The sequence below is a fragment of the Diabrotica virgifera genome, chromosome 2, assembly GCF_917563875.1.
Source record: "Diabrotica virgifera virgifera chromosome 2, PGI_DIABVI_V3a".
NCBI lineage: Eukaryota > Metazoa > Arthropoda > Insecta > Coleoptera > Chrysomelidae > Diabrotica > Diabrotica virgifera.
In genome coordinates this window covers 239,266,978-239,282,241 of record NC_065444.1, presented here as the reverse complement: position 1 = coordinate 239,282,241, position 15,264 = coordinate 239,266,978, and the positions used below count along the sequence as shown (strand labels likewise).

Here is a 15,264-nt window from a genome sequence, read left to right as displayed (position 1 = left end):
CATTGAGGAATTTTAGACCGAATACCCCTGAAAGGGTAATGTAGAACCGATAGAAATGGATGAATTGGTAAAATATTACTCAGAGTTATTACAAGAAAAGTTATTATACAAGAAGAGTTATTCTCCCAAGTTACGAACAGATGACGGACAAACACGAAAACGAAATAAGAAATTTTCTAAAAAGGATGAAAAATATCAGAGAAACTGAACCTGGAGACATACTTGCGGAACTGCTAAAATACGCAACTTTGGCCTTAATACAAGAATTAAACTTTAAATATTTAACAAATAGGTACTTATTTGATGAAAAAATAAAGACCGAAGGAATGGAAAATGGAATGCTTAAGCTTCGCACCTAAAAAGGAAACAAAAAAGATACCAATAATTATAGGGGAATATGCGACACATCTTCTGTGGGTGTGGAACACTAAAAAATTGAAACAAGAAATAATGGCAGATGGTAAACAACTATATCCATAGCTTTTTGTTTGCCGATGATCAAATAATTTTGACTGAAGCATCATAAAAAAGCTGGAAGAAAAATTTGGAAGCTGTGGTTTGGAAATTAAAACGCAATACGTGTTCATTGAAATTGAAAACACTTCGGAAGACTGCATGTAATAACACGACAACTACACTCAATTATATGAAACGACGGTATTACAAGTAAAACTAAACAACAAATCTTTAAGACAATAGTGGAAAGCTGCTCACTGTATGGCTCAGAGACGTGAGCGACAAATAAAAGAATAGAAAACAAAATATATGCAGTGGGAATGATGTTTTAGAGAAAAAGCTGCAGATTAACACTAATGGACAAAGTGAGAAATGAACGAGTTAGAGCTAGTGAACTAATGAATGTGAAAGAGACACTATTGACGAAATACAAAAACGAAAATTACTCTGGTATGGATATATGCAAAGGATGGTTGAAAAACCTCTGAGAACTTGTAAATGGAAACCAAATAGAAGAAGGAAAAGAGAATGTTCTATATTACAATGGAACGCACAAATCAAAACAGCAATGGAAAAAAGAGACCTCACTGAAGAAGATATATATGACAAGAAGAAATGGCGGTTGGGATGTGATAAACGGCAAATAGAATAATTGAGTAAGTAATAATGGTACCTTAGCTTTTCTAGTCCAACGAAGTCGTTGTTAGCAATTGAAGCTATTGGATTATATGAAATATTTAACGCTTGTAAGTTATGCAGCAATTTCCAAATTTGTGAAAAATTTGACATATCCTGAATACTGTTATTAGATAAATCCAATTCTTCCAACAGAGTAACTCTTTCGAAACTATCAACATCCAAGGCTGATACGTTATTTTGTGATAAATTCAAGTGTTTTAAGAACGGCGTTTCCAAACGCGGTACTTCTTGTATGCCCGTACCAGCTAGATTTATTTCCCGAACAGTTTTAGGTTCGCTTAGTATATTATTAATAGCGTTCTTGGATAAGGGGTTAAAAGACAAGTCCAGTCGTTTAATATTCACCATTATACTATCATCTGCTGGTACCTCTCTAAGTTTGTTATGAGATAAATCTACAGAGTTTACGAAGAAGTATTGCCTTTGCAGTGGTTTCAACGGTGCTACTTCAAAGAGATTCCTGGCTAGATTTATATTTTCAAGCATCTGTAGTCTTACCCTCTCAAAAATGGTCTCTGGTAGATCTGTTAATAGGTTTCCTTCAAGATCAAGAAGCTCTAGTCGTACTAAACCTTCAAAGGTTCTGTCTCCCAACCGATCCAGTTTGTTGTAGCTTAGGTCTAACACTTGAAGCTGAGTAGAGTTGTGAAAGGCCATGTCACTGATCGATTCCAATTGGTTTTTAGTTAACAATAAAGATCTGAGACGCGGTAGTCTTGCAAAATCTAACTCTTCTATAGCTTTAAGTTGATTTTGGGATAGATCTATGTGTTGTAAGAATTGAAGATTGGCTATCAGTTCAGCTGGGAAGAAGTTAAATTTGTTTTTACTTGCTCTAATTTCTCTTAGCCGTGGATGTATCCGGAACGATGAGGGAAATAGGTAACTCAGTTGGTTTTCAGAAATATCTAGTACTTCCAAGCTAGTTCCCGTATTGAAAAACTCTCCCTTGAACGACGTCAACTGATTCCCCTTTAAAATCAGCTTCCTTATATTCATTAAATTCACAAATGCACTTGGTTTGATATTGGAAATATTGTTGAAAGATAAATCTATGGTTGTAATGTTGGACATGTTGCTGAACACACCTTCTGATATTTCCAAAATACTGTTGTGCGTTAAATATATCTCTCGGATATTCTTGGACTTTATCAAGAACTCTGCAGGTAAAGATTTAACTCCTCCATAGCTAAGATCTAACTCTTCCAGCTGATTAAGTTTGTGCAAAAGTGAAACAGGAATACTGTTCAGATGCTTATTTCTGCTGACATTGAGGTGTTGCAAGGATGGCAGTAAAGTAAAAAAGTTTCTGGAAATGTCCGTAAGATGGTTATCGCTCAAGTCAAGTTTCTGCAGCTTAAGTAACGTTAGAGGAGTACCAGCTAGATTTGTTATGCGATTTTGGGATAAATCTAAGCTAATTAAAGTGTTTTCTAAGCCAGAAAACGCATCTGAATTTAAAGAACTCAATAAATTTCTCGATAGGTCTAAATTTTCAAGCTGATTGAAGTTCTGGAATGACGCAGATGGTAGTTCCCTTACTATATTCTTCGATATGACTAGTTTTGTTACTCTATCCGCTATAGATCTCAAAATATCCGCCGATAGAGCAGCTACTCGGTTGTAGTCCAATTGAAGTGATGTTAGTTTCGGCAAACGTCCCAAAGCAGAAGCTGGTATCAATAGAATATTGTTGTCTTTCAAGTTAAGAAATTCCAAATTGTCTAAACCTTCAAAAGCATCGTCTTCAATCTAAAACAGACATAATTAAACAAACAAGAAATGGTTCAAAAAGTTGACTTATTAAATATAATAAAAGATAATATCAAGAGCCTGTTTAAAAATTCTCTCATATGAAGAAGATTTATTCACGTTTGTAGAAGATTTCAGATGTTTTTCTTTAGTTTTCTCTTTAGCTAATTCGAGCCTTTGACTCGCTCTGTAAACCTTTTCATTCGTTATGGTCTATAGCCATTCTTCTCCATGATCGTTTGCTGATATTTCTTGCGTCTTCATCCACATCATCCTCCCATTGCTTTGCCGGTTTTCCAATAGGTCTCTTCCCCCGCAATATTTCATTTAACTAATTTTTCATTTAACAAATTGGTGAGTAGTTAGAGGATACCTCAAGGAACAAAGGTGACATGATACCAACTTGCACTTTTACCCTGGGGGTGGATGCCACCCCTTCTCGGGGCTGAAAACTATTTTATTAAAAATGATACCATCAATCGATATAGGGAGAAATTCTAACCAAAATTTGTTATATAAAGTTATTAATATAAATCAACACTTTTTGAGTTATTAAAGATCAAAAATTTCATTTTTTCGAAAAAAAAATGCATGTTTTAAAGCGGTTTTTCACGTATGACTCAAAAACTATAAGCTTTTACAAAAAAGTTATTATTACCAAAATTGAAGATAATAAAAAACTAAATACACATCTGACTTCCATAACTAAACTAATGTTAATTAAAAGTGAATTACGGGTAATTGAATGTACATTTTTTTCGACGAGTACTAAAATCTAAGTATTCAAGCTTAAATAACGGGACAACGACGCATTTTATAAAATATATCTGCTAAACACTTGTCAAAGTACTTTGGGATACCTATCAAATAAGCTTCAGTAGTACATTCTTTCACAGTTTTTGCTGTAAATTTTAAAGAACCGTTTGGATTGACATGAAATTTGGCATAAGCATAGCTAACATGTCAAAGAAAAAAAGTGATATGGTACCGATGTGTGCTTTTGCCCTGGAGGTGACTTTCATACTTTCACCCCATATCGGGGGTGAAAAAATATATGTCCAAGATAAGTCCCGAAATGGATAAACTGACTGATTTTAAGCAACTTTTGTTCTATAAAGTTTTTTTCACCAAATCCATACTTTTCGAGTTATTTGTAAGTGAATATGTTAATTTTTTAACAAAATAACCACGTTTTTAGACGGTTTTTCGCAAATAACTCAAAACGTAAGCATTTTGTTTTGAAAAAAATATTCTTAGCAAAACTATAGCCTATAAAAAAGTGAAAAAAACGGTGTATATATTAGGTCTCTATATCTAGCAAAAGCAGAGTTATAACTAATGGAAAATAGGTTCATATTCGAAAAATTCCAAATAGAATAATTCAATGTGAAATATCCAAATAATGAAGCATTCTTGGGGAAAACACATTACAACTTTTTTAAAGTGTTTGAAACGTGTTTTTAAAGTGTTAAAGTGTTCTGTTTTTATAAAAAAATTTCTAGCATCAAATGTAAGCAAGTTACGCTCAAAATAAAGTTGGTCCCTTTTGTTTTGAAAAAAAAAAAAAAATCAGGAAGATCACCCTCCCAATTAGCAACTTTAAATGAAATTAATCGTTACCGCTTCACAAGTCACTTTACTTATGTTGTGTTTATATGATCTGTAAGTTTCATCGATTCAAGGTGCTTATTTTTGAAAAAATTTGGTTCTAAAGTAAAATTTTTAAAAATTTTAAATTTGAAAAAATGTTTTTTTTTCAAAATAACTTAAAAATTGTTAGAGATACCAAAAATCTTGAACAATAAAAAAAGTCGGCTTTACTTTTCTGAATATTTTGTATTTTTTTGTTTTTCTGTAAGACAAAAACTGGTTAAGATTCGGTGTTTCTAAATTTGCATACACTCGTGATAAGTGACTCGTTCAAGCCCTTTTAACTACAGCTCTTTCAAAAATAAGGACTTTGAACTGATGAAACTTACAGATCATATGATCAATACATACGCGAGTAAAAAACTTGTGAAGTGGTAACAATTCAGTTAATTTGAAATGCTAATTAGGGGGTGATTTTCCTGATTTCTTACCAAAAAAGGGACCAACTTTATTTTTAGCGTAACTTGTTTACTTTTGATGCTAAAATTTTTTTTAAAAACAAAAATAAGCATTTTTTTAAACACTTTAAAAAAATCAAAATGAGTCTTCCCCAAAAAAGTGCTTCGTTTTTTTGGTTATGGCACGTTAAAAAATTCGATTTGGAATTTGACGAATATGAACCTATTTTTCATTAGCTATAACTCTGCTTCTACTAGGTAAAGTGACCTAACATTTACACCATGTTTTTCACTTTTTTACATGCTATATTTTTGATAAGAATTTTTTTTTCGACCAAATACTTACTTCTTTGCGTTATTTGCGAAAAACCGTCTGAAAACGTGGTTAATTTGTAGAAAATAACTCGCAATAACATATTCACTCGCAAATAACTCGAAAAGTATTAACTTAGTGAAAAAACTTTATAGAACAAAAGTTGTTAGTCATTTTGTCTATTTCCTGACTTATTTCGAACATATATTTTTCATCCTCAAAAGGGGTTGAAACTCACCCCTAGGGCAAAAGCACACATCGGCACAATATCACTTTTTTCTTTGACTTGTTAGCTATGTGTTTGCCAAATTTCATATCAATCCAAGCGGTTCTTTAAAATTTAGAGGTTTTGCAATATTTAACCTTTAAAGAACGTACTACAGAAGAAGTTAATAGCATCAAAATTAAGCAAGTTATGATGAAAATAAGAGAGCCCTTTCGAATTTTTTAGGAAAAAGTGAAAAATAAAACATACGTCATTTCTACAGAAATTAAAATCTATAGTGATCCTTACAATATTCTTTATATTAGCATAAGTAATGATTTCAACAATTTTGACAGGTTTAGAATGCATATTTAAAAAAAAGATATAATTTAAAAAAATCAGAATTTTTAAAATGATCGTAATTTTCATTTTCTTTTGATAATAACTCCAAAAATACTCAATATACGTAAAAAATGTAACAAAACCAAATTTCCCTTGTTTCTGTATAAAATATTTTGCCTGTTATACTATTTCTGTAGGGTAAAAAATAACCGAGATATAAACGTTTAAATCTTAAATTTTGCTACGAGAACCATGTCATCGAGACCATTTAACCTTTTATTTTTAAAAAAGTAATAAGTTTAAAATATTAAGTACAACGTGGTTTAATAGCCCTTGGAATTAGCTTTCAAACGGTTTTTAAGTGAACCTGATATCTTAAAAACTAACGAAGTTATTAACAAAAAACAATAACATTTTGTGGAATTTTTTTTTATTTAGCTAATGCCTCGACAACTAATGGCCATTGGCATAAAGAAGATAAATTTTGAAAAAATTTTGGAGCATAAATTGTAATGCTATGAACTTGTTTGGGGGCTCGTTTGACAGACATTTCTAAGTACTTTGACAAATAATGTTTAATAAGTTTATGTTATAAAATGCATCATTTTCCCGTTATTTAAGCTTGAATACTTAGATTTGCGTACTCGCCGAAAAAAATATACATTCATTTACCTATAACTCACTTCTAGTTAACATCGAAAGGTTTTTCTAGTAAGGAGTTTATTTCATTTTTTATTAGCTTCAATTTTGGCAATAATAACTTTTTTGTAAAAACTTACAGTTTTTGAGTTATTTATGGAAAATCGGTTAAAAACATGCATTTTTCTCATGAAAAATTAAAATCTCTGAGCTGTAATAACTCAAAAAGTTTTGATTTATTTTAATAACTTTATATAACAAATTTTGCTTAGAATTTGTCCCTCTATCGAATTACGTGGTTATTTAAAAAATAATTTTCACCCCCGAGAAGGGGTGGCATCCACCCCCAGGGTAAGAGCGCAAGTTGGCACCATGTCACCTTTTTCTTTAGGATATCCTCTAACGTCTCACCAATTTTCATGCAAAGCGATGGAGGTTCAACGAAGGTAATATCCACCTTCAGTGACTGCACTAATAGGGATTATTGTCTTTTCTTTCATGATCCATGTTTCTACGATTGCTCCAGATTTACAATAATTTTATTTTCAGTTTCCACGAAACTATTTATGAAGAAATTGACAAAAATGGTTTTAAGACAAAACAAGATTGAAGAAGCTAAACAATTAATATAAATATAAAAACAAATTCGATTTAAAAGAAGAAATGTATAATATATTAAGCTGTGCTATTTTACCGTCCTTAACGAGTTAACTCCAATATCCAGTCTTCTCAGTTGCTTTAAACCCAAGAAAGTTCCTGGTACAATATTTGCCAAGTTATTCCTGCTCAGATCTAAGTGATAAAGACCTTTTAAGTTTGCTAAATGGTTATTATCGAGGCTCTGAAATACACAAGAAATTAATATTGTCTAGTAAGGTATAAAAGTCATGCTAGTTTTACCTGTATAACATTTGAAGATAGATTCAAATACCGCAAGTTTGCAAAAGCTTTAAGGGCAATATTTGGAAACTCTATAATGTAGTTCTGCGACAAATCTAGCAATAGTAAATTATCAGCTCCTTGAAATACGTCACTGTTAAACCTAGAAAGTCTATTATGAGTCAGTTTTAATGACTTTAGCTTTTCTAAAGGTGAAAAAGCGTTACTCTCAATGTAAGATATTAGATTCTTGCTTAGGTCTAGATATTCCAAATACGGTTGTGATTTGAAGGCTTCTGACTTCACAGTATCTAAAATTATGAATTGTGCAAGGTTATATCGTTTCTGTTTTGTTTTTCAAATATAAACATATCTAATGAGATGCCTACCTATACGATTGTCCGTAAGAGACAACAATCTCAGCTTATGGGGACCATTTAACGAAGAACTTGGAACTGAATTGAAGCTATTTTTCCCAAGATAAAGCTCCTAAAAGTTTAAAGCTAATTATTTATAAGACTATAAGTAACATTATTTGCCTGTAGAAAGTGAGTTATCAACTAATTTTTATTAAGAAAATTTGTGCGAATTTATTATTTTCAAATTGAAATTAATATTAAAAACACATGCAATCGTATTTATTTTTATATTTTCTCCTACAATCTAAATGTTACCTGTAAACTATCACATCCTTCCAAAATTCCTTCTTCGATGGCTTTAATACTATTACCGCTCAAATCTAAAATCTGAAGATGGCTTAATCCCCGAAACTCTGTCGTGGAGAAAATTGGATTTAGAGTGTCTCCAAGCAGATTGTCAGCCAATCTGAGTTCCACCAGTGTAGCTTTCAAACTTTGTAGCATCCTTTCTGTTAGTCTTCGTAAAGAATTACCCGAAAGATCTATACTTCTTAGTGGAAGATCCGTGGAGGTGAAGACCTACACAAGAAAGGGTTTGTATATTAGTACATCGTTTCGAATTAGGAAAATAATAAATGTATGTAAATATATGTACGTATGAATTTATGTACGAATGAATGTATGTATGAACCAGAGATGATAGAATAAGAACAGAGGAAATATGGAAAATAATGGAAATAGAATGCTCAATTAAAAAAAAGTTTGAAAACTCAATCCGTGGGTACTCACGGATGCCGATATGTAGGTATCACAAATACCAAGAAAACCTGTCAAAGTATAGAAAACTAACAGAGTCAGCAAATCCTATCTCAGAACGACAAAGGTGAGGGCGAGTCTCCAAACTGGGGCCACTCGGCTAAGGGTAGAACGTCCCTACAGAAATCTTCTTGGTCCACCAAGATTGGAGGTTGTGATGGGCCTGCTCCCCACTACACGGAAAAAATATTGCAAAAAATTCTAGAAAGAAAACGCCAGACAGTCCTAACGGAAAATAACCCAGCTTATGAAAAAGATTAATGAGTTTTGGACCATACAAGATACCTATACAAGATATTCGAACTAAGCTAGATGAGGAGTTCAAAGAAATTAAGAGATTTATATTAGACGTAGCAGTCCATACAGAGACAAAAAAGAAAGGGAAAGGGACAGAAGAGTTTAAAGATTTTGTTAATTTCTAGTGTAGTATGAAAAGACAGAAGAGCAGCAGCAGGTGGAAGTATATTGATGAAGAAAAGGCTGCCACAAAAGATTAAGAACTGGAGACAAATAAATGAAAGGATTGTAAAAGTTGAGATGATTCTAAAATGACGTCACTTAATAGTAGTGGGCGCATATGCACCTTCTGAAGATGAAGAGGACGAGGTAAAGGATTCATTTTACAACGAATTGACGGACTTCATGGTTGAGAGTATTGGAAATAGGAAGGAAGTAATTCTACTATTAGGTGACTTAAATGTTAGAACTGGAAGAAAAGTAAATAGTAAAGTGATCGGTCCATTTGGAGAAGAAAAAATAAATAAAAACGGTATTTTACAATCGGTAACAGTACAAGTACAACAGTTTAAACAGAGAAGCCAAAAAGAGGTAAATAAAGCCTAACATGAGATGTGCAATAAAGCAATGCAGAAAATTTTATGGGTACCGCAAGAAGTAAAGAAGCCTGGAAAACAGTTAAAGAAAATAAAACAGAGAATAGTAAGTTAACTCTAATATCCCTGAAATTATGGATATCGATTACTATGAACAAATGCTGACAGAAGATTGAGTAGAATTCCAATATTATAGCTACGAAAAATAGCAATCGCTAAGAAGCCGGAGATCATAACACGTTCTGCTTGCATTTTGCGGATGACCGAGTATTATTTGCAGAAGAGCAAGATGATATTATCCACTTCATGTTGCGAAAAATAGATGAAGATTATACTAAGTGGAGTTTATCAATAATTAATTCATTAATAACAGATTATGTAGTAGGGAGAGGTGAAGGAAGATACTTAGAACTTAGAGGTATACAAATCGAAAATACTGATAGCTATAAATATCTCGATGTAACCATTACAAATGATGGTCGGAATACAAAAGAAATTGTATCTGAACTGGTCGAGGTAATTCAGCAATACGTCAGCTGATATAGGTACTCTGGAATAACCACATCACTCGAAAAAAAATTTGGAAATACAAAAGTTAGAAAATATCACTACATATGGTTCGGAGCTTTGGCTAATAAATATAAAAGACGCATTCAAAATAAAAGCAACGGAAATGAATTATTGAATTTTTTTTTAAAAAGTGTCTGTAGATAATTTTTTGTGTTAATACAACGTAGTAGGAAATAAACGAGTACCATCTATACTGTAGACTAAAATTGTTGTTTACATGCACTGCATGAATTATTCGAATTTAGTATAGTAAGGTAAAACTGTTACTGAACTAATTGACAGAAATAAGAGTTGTATTAAAATGGTTCATTTAAGTGAAAAAGATCGTATTGAAATATTAATAATAATCGGTTATGGTGAATTTTCATTTTTTGGAAGTGAATTTTCCAAATCGATGGATTGGACGTAGAGGATTCATAGAGTGGCTCTTTCGTTCTCCGGACCTCAACCCGTTAGATTTTTTTCTTTGGGGTTATCTAAAATCACGTGTTTACGTTAGGCAACCAACATGCTTGCAGGATTTGAGACAAAGAATAATTGGTGAATGTGAATACGTGGAGAAATCTTGCAAAAAGTGACTCACGAATTTATTTATAGGCTTACACGTTGTCAGGAGGTGAACAGCAAACATTTTCAACATTTGAAATAATTTTTTTATTTTTAATATCATTGGTCTAACGCTAACGTAAATAAATTAACCAATTTTTTAACTGTAAAGAGATTTATTTCTTGTTTTAATAGATTTTTCTTCCAAACTTGGTATGTATCAATTAAAAATAACAAGTTCTTTTAAAATCTACAAAAATATACAGCGTGTCCCATTAAAAGTAAATAAGTTAAGGGTATTTCCGGTGAAACCGGAAGTGGAGTAGTAACAAAAAATATGGCATCAGATGCCTTTTGCGTCACTGTACTTGCATGCAAAGTTTCATAAATATTGTTCTTTTCGTTTCAAAGATATTTGCTTAGTTCCATACTTGATCTCAACTCTGTATAAATGTATGCATTAAAAAAATTAGTTTTCGACAAACCAGGTGTTAAGGTGCGCACTGTCTTGAGTATTTTTCTCCCAACGAACCGAACGAGCCGATCATTTTCGAAGGAGTATCGGTAAGCGTGGAAAGATCAAAAGTGAGTATTTCTTCGTTAATGCTCAATGGGTACGGGCGTTTAGTATACTTACCTACTCGTTCTGTTCGCGCTAATATTTAATTAAAAAAGAATTTTGATTCGTTCTGCACTTAAAACAATGGAATGCAACAGAGAAATGTAGATGTTTAGATCTGATTGATTTATATGAACGCTCTCCTGTGTTATGGAATCCAAAACACGGTCAATATTATAATAATATAAGAAAATTATGCATGGATATTGATAGCTGAAGAAGTAGGATATACCTCCAAGGAAGCAAAAAAAATATTGACAGTTTGCTTGCCAGTTTCCGAAGAGAAAAGGCAAAAAGTACCAAACCGACGGGTACAGGACATTAACTTTTCCTTTATAAAATTTGTTTGGAAATTTTAAATAAATATTGTAAACTCATATATGGGTCTCCTGTCGCTAAAAACCGTAAAGTAAGCGATCTTCAAACGGTCTAGCTTTTCGAAACGTTATATATTTTCTTCTAATTGAAAGACCTACCAGACATATTAACTTTTTAAAGTCTTCTGCAGACATTCGAGTGAAATTTTTAAAATGAAAACAGTTCATATCTCTTAACAGAGTTTTTTTTGTTGCGACTTAAAAACAACCTCCTTATCCAATCTCTTTTTGATGCTTTTTTAATTTTCTTTCTATTTGTAATACATTTAATAAGAAAAAAAAGATCCAGCAGCTATAACCAGATTCTCTGCCTCCATGGTCGGACGAACACTGAAATAAAATGTGCAGAACATGGGAACGCGGCGAATAAAACGAACACTTCGAATAGTAGCCCGATCAAAGAACAATCTGACCCCTAAAAAAATAAAGGAAGGATGAAAATTTGGGAATAGGTAGTTGAAATTGTCTATTATTATATAAGAAAATGTTTACAATCCTACATCCCCTCCATTTTTGAAAAATAGAGGGGAGTACTCCCCTCTCGAAGGTGAAAATTACACATTCAAAATAAGTTCGGAATTGGATAAAATTACTAATTCTAAGCAACTTTTGTTTTATAGAGTGTTTTCCTTAAGTCGATACTTTTCGAGTTATTTGCAAGTGAATATGTTCATTTTTAACAGAAAAAAACATGTTTTTTGACAGTTTTTCGGAGTTAACTCATATCAAAAAGTAAGTATTTCAGCGAAAAAAATATTCTTAGCAAAAATAAAGCTTATATAAAACTGAAAAAAAAAAATGGTGCATGCTTGAGGTTTGCAGACCCAGTAAAAGCAGAGTTGTAGCTAATGAAAAGTAGGTTCTTCTTCATAAAATTCCAAATCGAATATTTCAATGTGAAATAACCCAAAAACGGAGCACTTTTCGGGGAAATTCATTTCAACTTTTTTAAAGTGTTTAAAAAAAAGGATTATTTTTGTTTTTTAAAAAACTTGTAACATTAAAAGTAAGTGAGTTACGCCCAAAATATTGTTGGTCCCTTTTTTTTGGTAAAAAATCGCGAAAATCACCCCCTAATTAGCATCACAAATAAATTTTATCATTACCACTTCACAAGTTACTTTGCTTACAGTCGGAAAAATGAAAGAATACCCATGAACGATCACGTCAATCACATTTTTGTATTTGCTTTTTTTTTCATAAATAACAAACGAGAGAGATAGATTATTAATAATCTGAATAATATGTGATTGATGTGATCGTTCATGGGTATTCTTTCATTTTTACAACTGTATGTATTATTTATAAGTTTCATCGGTTCAAAGTGCTTATTTTTGAAAAAGCTGTAGTTAAAATGGCTTGAACGAGAAACTAATCACGAGTTTAGGCAAATTTTAAACAGCCATAGCATAATAAATTTTAGTATAACAAGAAAACAAAAAAGGAAAAATATTCAGAAAATCAAAACGTACATTTTATTACTCTTTAAGATTTTTGGTATTACTAATAATTTTTAAGTTAATTCTATGAACAATTCCATTTTTTTTTCGAAATTAAAAAATGTTTTATTTTAGACCCAATTTTTTTCAAAACTGAGCACTTTGAACCAATAAAACTTATAGATAATATAAACAATACATAAGTAAAGTAACTTGTGAAGCGGTTACGATTAATTTTATTTGGGAAGCTAATTAGGGGGTGATTTTCGCGATTCTTGTACCAAAAAATAAAAGGGATCAACAATATTTTGAGCGTAACTCACTTATTTTTAATGTTAGAAATTTTTTTAAAAAACAAAAATAAACCTTTTTTAAACACTTTAAAAAAGTTGTAATGAATTTTCCCCGAAAAGTGTTCGGGTTTTTGGTTATTTCACATTGAAATATTCGATTTGGAATTTGACGAAGAAGAACCTACTTTTCATCAACTCTGCTTATACTGGGTCTGCAGACCTCACGCGTACACCATTTTTTTCAATATTTTATAAGCTATATTTTTACTAAGAATATTTTTTTCGCTAGAGTACTTACTTTTTGAGTTATCTGCGAAAAGCCGTCCATAAACATGTTTTTTTTTTTGTTAAAAATGAACATAATTCACTCGCAAATAACTCGAAAAGTATTGACTTAGTGAATAAACTCTATAGAACAAAAGTTGCTTAGAATTAGTAATTTTATCCAATTCCGAGTCTATTTTGAACGTATATTTTTTCACTCACGAGAAAATATTTTTCACCCCGTATTTCCCAATTTTTATAAACTGGAGGGGATGTAGAATTGTAAACTTTTTCTTATATAATAATAGACAATTTCAACTACCTATTTCCAAATTTTCATCCTTCCTTTATTTTTTTGGAGGTTTTCGTAAAATTTTGTGATCCTTGATCGGGCTTTATATATAACTTGAGACCCTTGATAGGGCTATATAACTTGAGTACCTATTTGCTTATCTGTGCGCACTCGGCTCTTTAGTTCGTTTGGTCCTTTCGGAAGAAAATGCTCTAGTGAGTACACACCTTTAGGTGAAGGCATTCATGCGAATATTGAATGAATGAACAAATGAATATTGTCCAACTTTTACTTTCTTTTATATTATCTTGTACATACATAGTTATAATTTTAAAATTAAATATTCATACCTGTGTGGGTAGTGACTGATGTCCCGCCCATCTCTGACTGAACGACACGATTGGTGCACCGAAGGGAAGTGAAGGAATTTCTGACGAAAAAACTACTCTATCGCAGTTGACAGCAATCGAAGGGTTTCCATCCAACGCTTGTTCAATAGGTCCTAAAGTACAGGAGCAAGGAAAACGTAGTTCTCTGGATATTTCTATACATGGCCTAGAATCTTCGGTTGAAGAGATGGAGACCAGAAACAGCAAAATGAATGCGAAGCTCTTACGATGGATCATCTGAAATTAAAAGAAACTGCTTACGTTTCTGAAAAGCGTTTTTAATAAATTTTTATCAACTTCATTTATTATTATAGCCTAGTACACTTTATTTGTTTGTTGTGATTTTTTGCCTTCCTTGATACATTACCACAATTTTTGTTATTGACATGGGACATTGTCCGTACGTGTGAAAATAAACGTTTTCTCTCTTTATCCATGATTCATGCCACATTAGTTCATAGTTTACAATACATGTTTAGTGCAGTCACTGAAGGCTTTCACCTCAGATTTCGTTGAAACGTTCTCGATTTTCATGAAAATTGGTGAGTAGTTAGAGAATGCCTCAAGAAACACAAGCCAAAATGCTAACTTGCGCTTTTACCCTGGGGGTGGATGCCACCCCTTCTCGGGGGTGAAGATTATCTTATTAAAAATAACCCGGTAAATCGACAGAGGGACAAATTATAAGTAAAATTTGTTATATCAAGTTATTAAAATAAATCAATAGATACTTTTTGAGTTACTAAAGATCAAATATTTTATTTTTCCTGAAAAAATACACGTTTTAAAGCGGTTTTTCATAAATAACTCAAAAACTATGTTTTTACAAAAAGGTTATTGTTACCAAAATTTAAGCTATTAAAAAACCAAATAAATTTCTTACTTGAAAAACATTTTAATAATAATTCAAAGTTTGAATGTACATTTTTTTCAGTGAGTACTCAAATTTAAGTATTCAAACGGAAAAATAATGCATTTTATAAAATATATTTTCTAAACACTTGTCAAATTACTCAGAAATACCTATCAAATGAGCTCCAAAGAAGTTAATAGCATCAAAATTAACCTAGTTACGATGACAATAAGAGAACCCTTTCGAATTTTTTTAGGAAAAAGTGAAAAATAATGCATACT

At 31.8% G+C, this 15,264-nt stretch overlaps 1 protein-coding gene across 1 annotated transcript in view; it reads right to left on the bottom strand.

Annotated features, from left to right (window-relative positions):
- Positions 1-15,264, bottom strand: part of LOC114328529 (chaoptin) — a 149,754-nt gene that overhangs the window by 13,163 nt on the left and 121,327 nt on the right. The window contains exons 2-7 of the mRNA XM_028277397.2: positions 14,092-14,367; positions 8,008-8,271; positions 7,723-7,822; positions 7,355-7,644; positions 7,149-7,295; positions 1,130-2,907 (exon numbers count right to left, since the gene is read on the bottom strand). Of these exons, the coding sequence (XP_028133198.2) occupies positions 1,130-2,907; positions 7,149-7,295; positions 7,355-7,644; positions 7,723-7,822; positions 8,008-8,271; positions 14,092-14,367 (2,855 nt within the window). The remainder of the gene's footprint in view (positions 1-1,129; positions 2,908-7,148; positions 7,296-7,354; positions 7,645-7,722; positions 7,823-8,007; positions 8,272-14,091; positions 14,368-15,264) is intronic.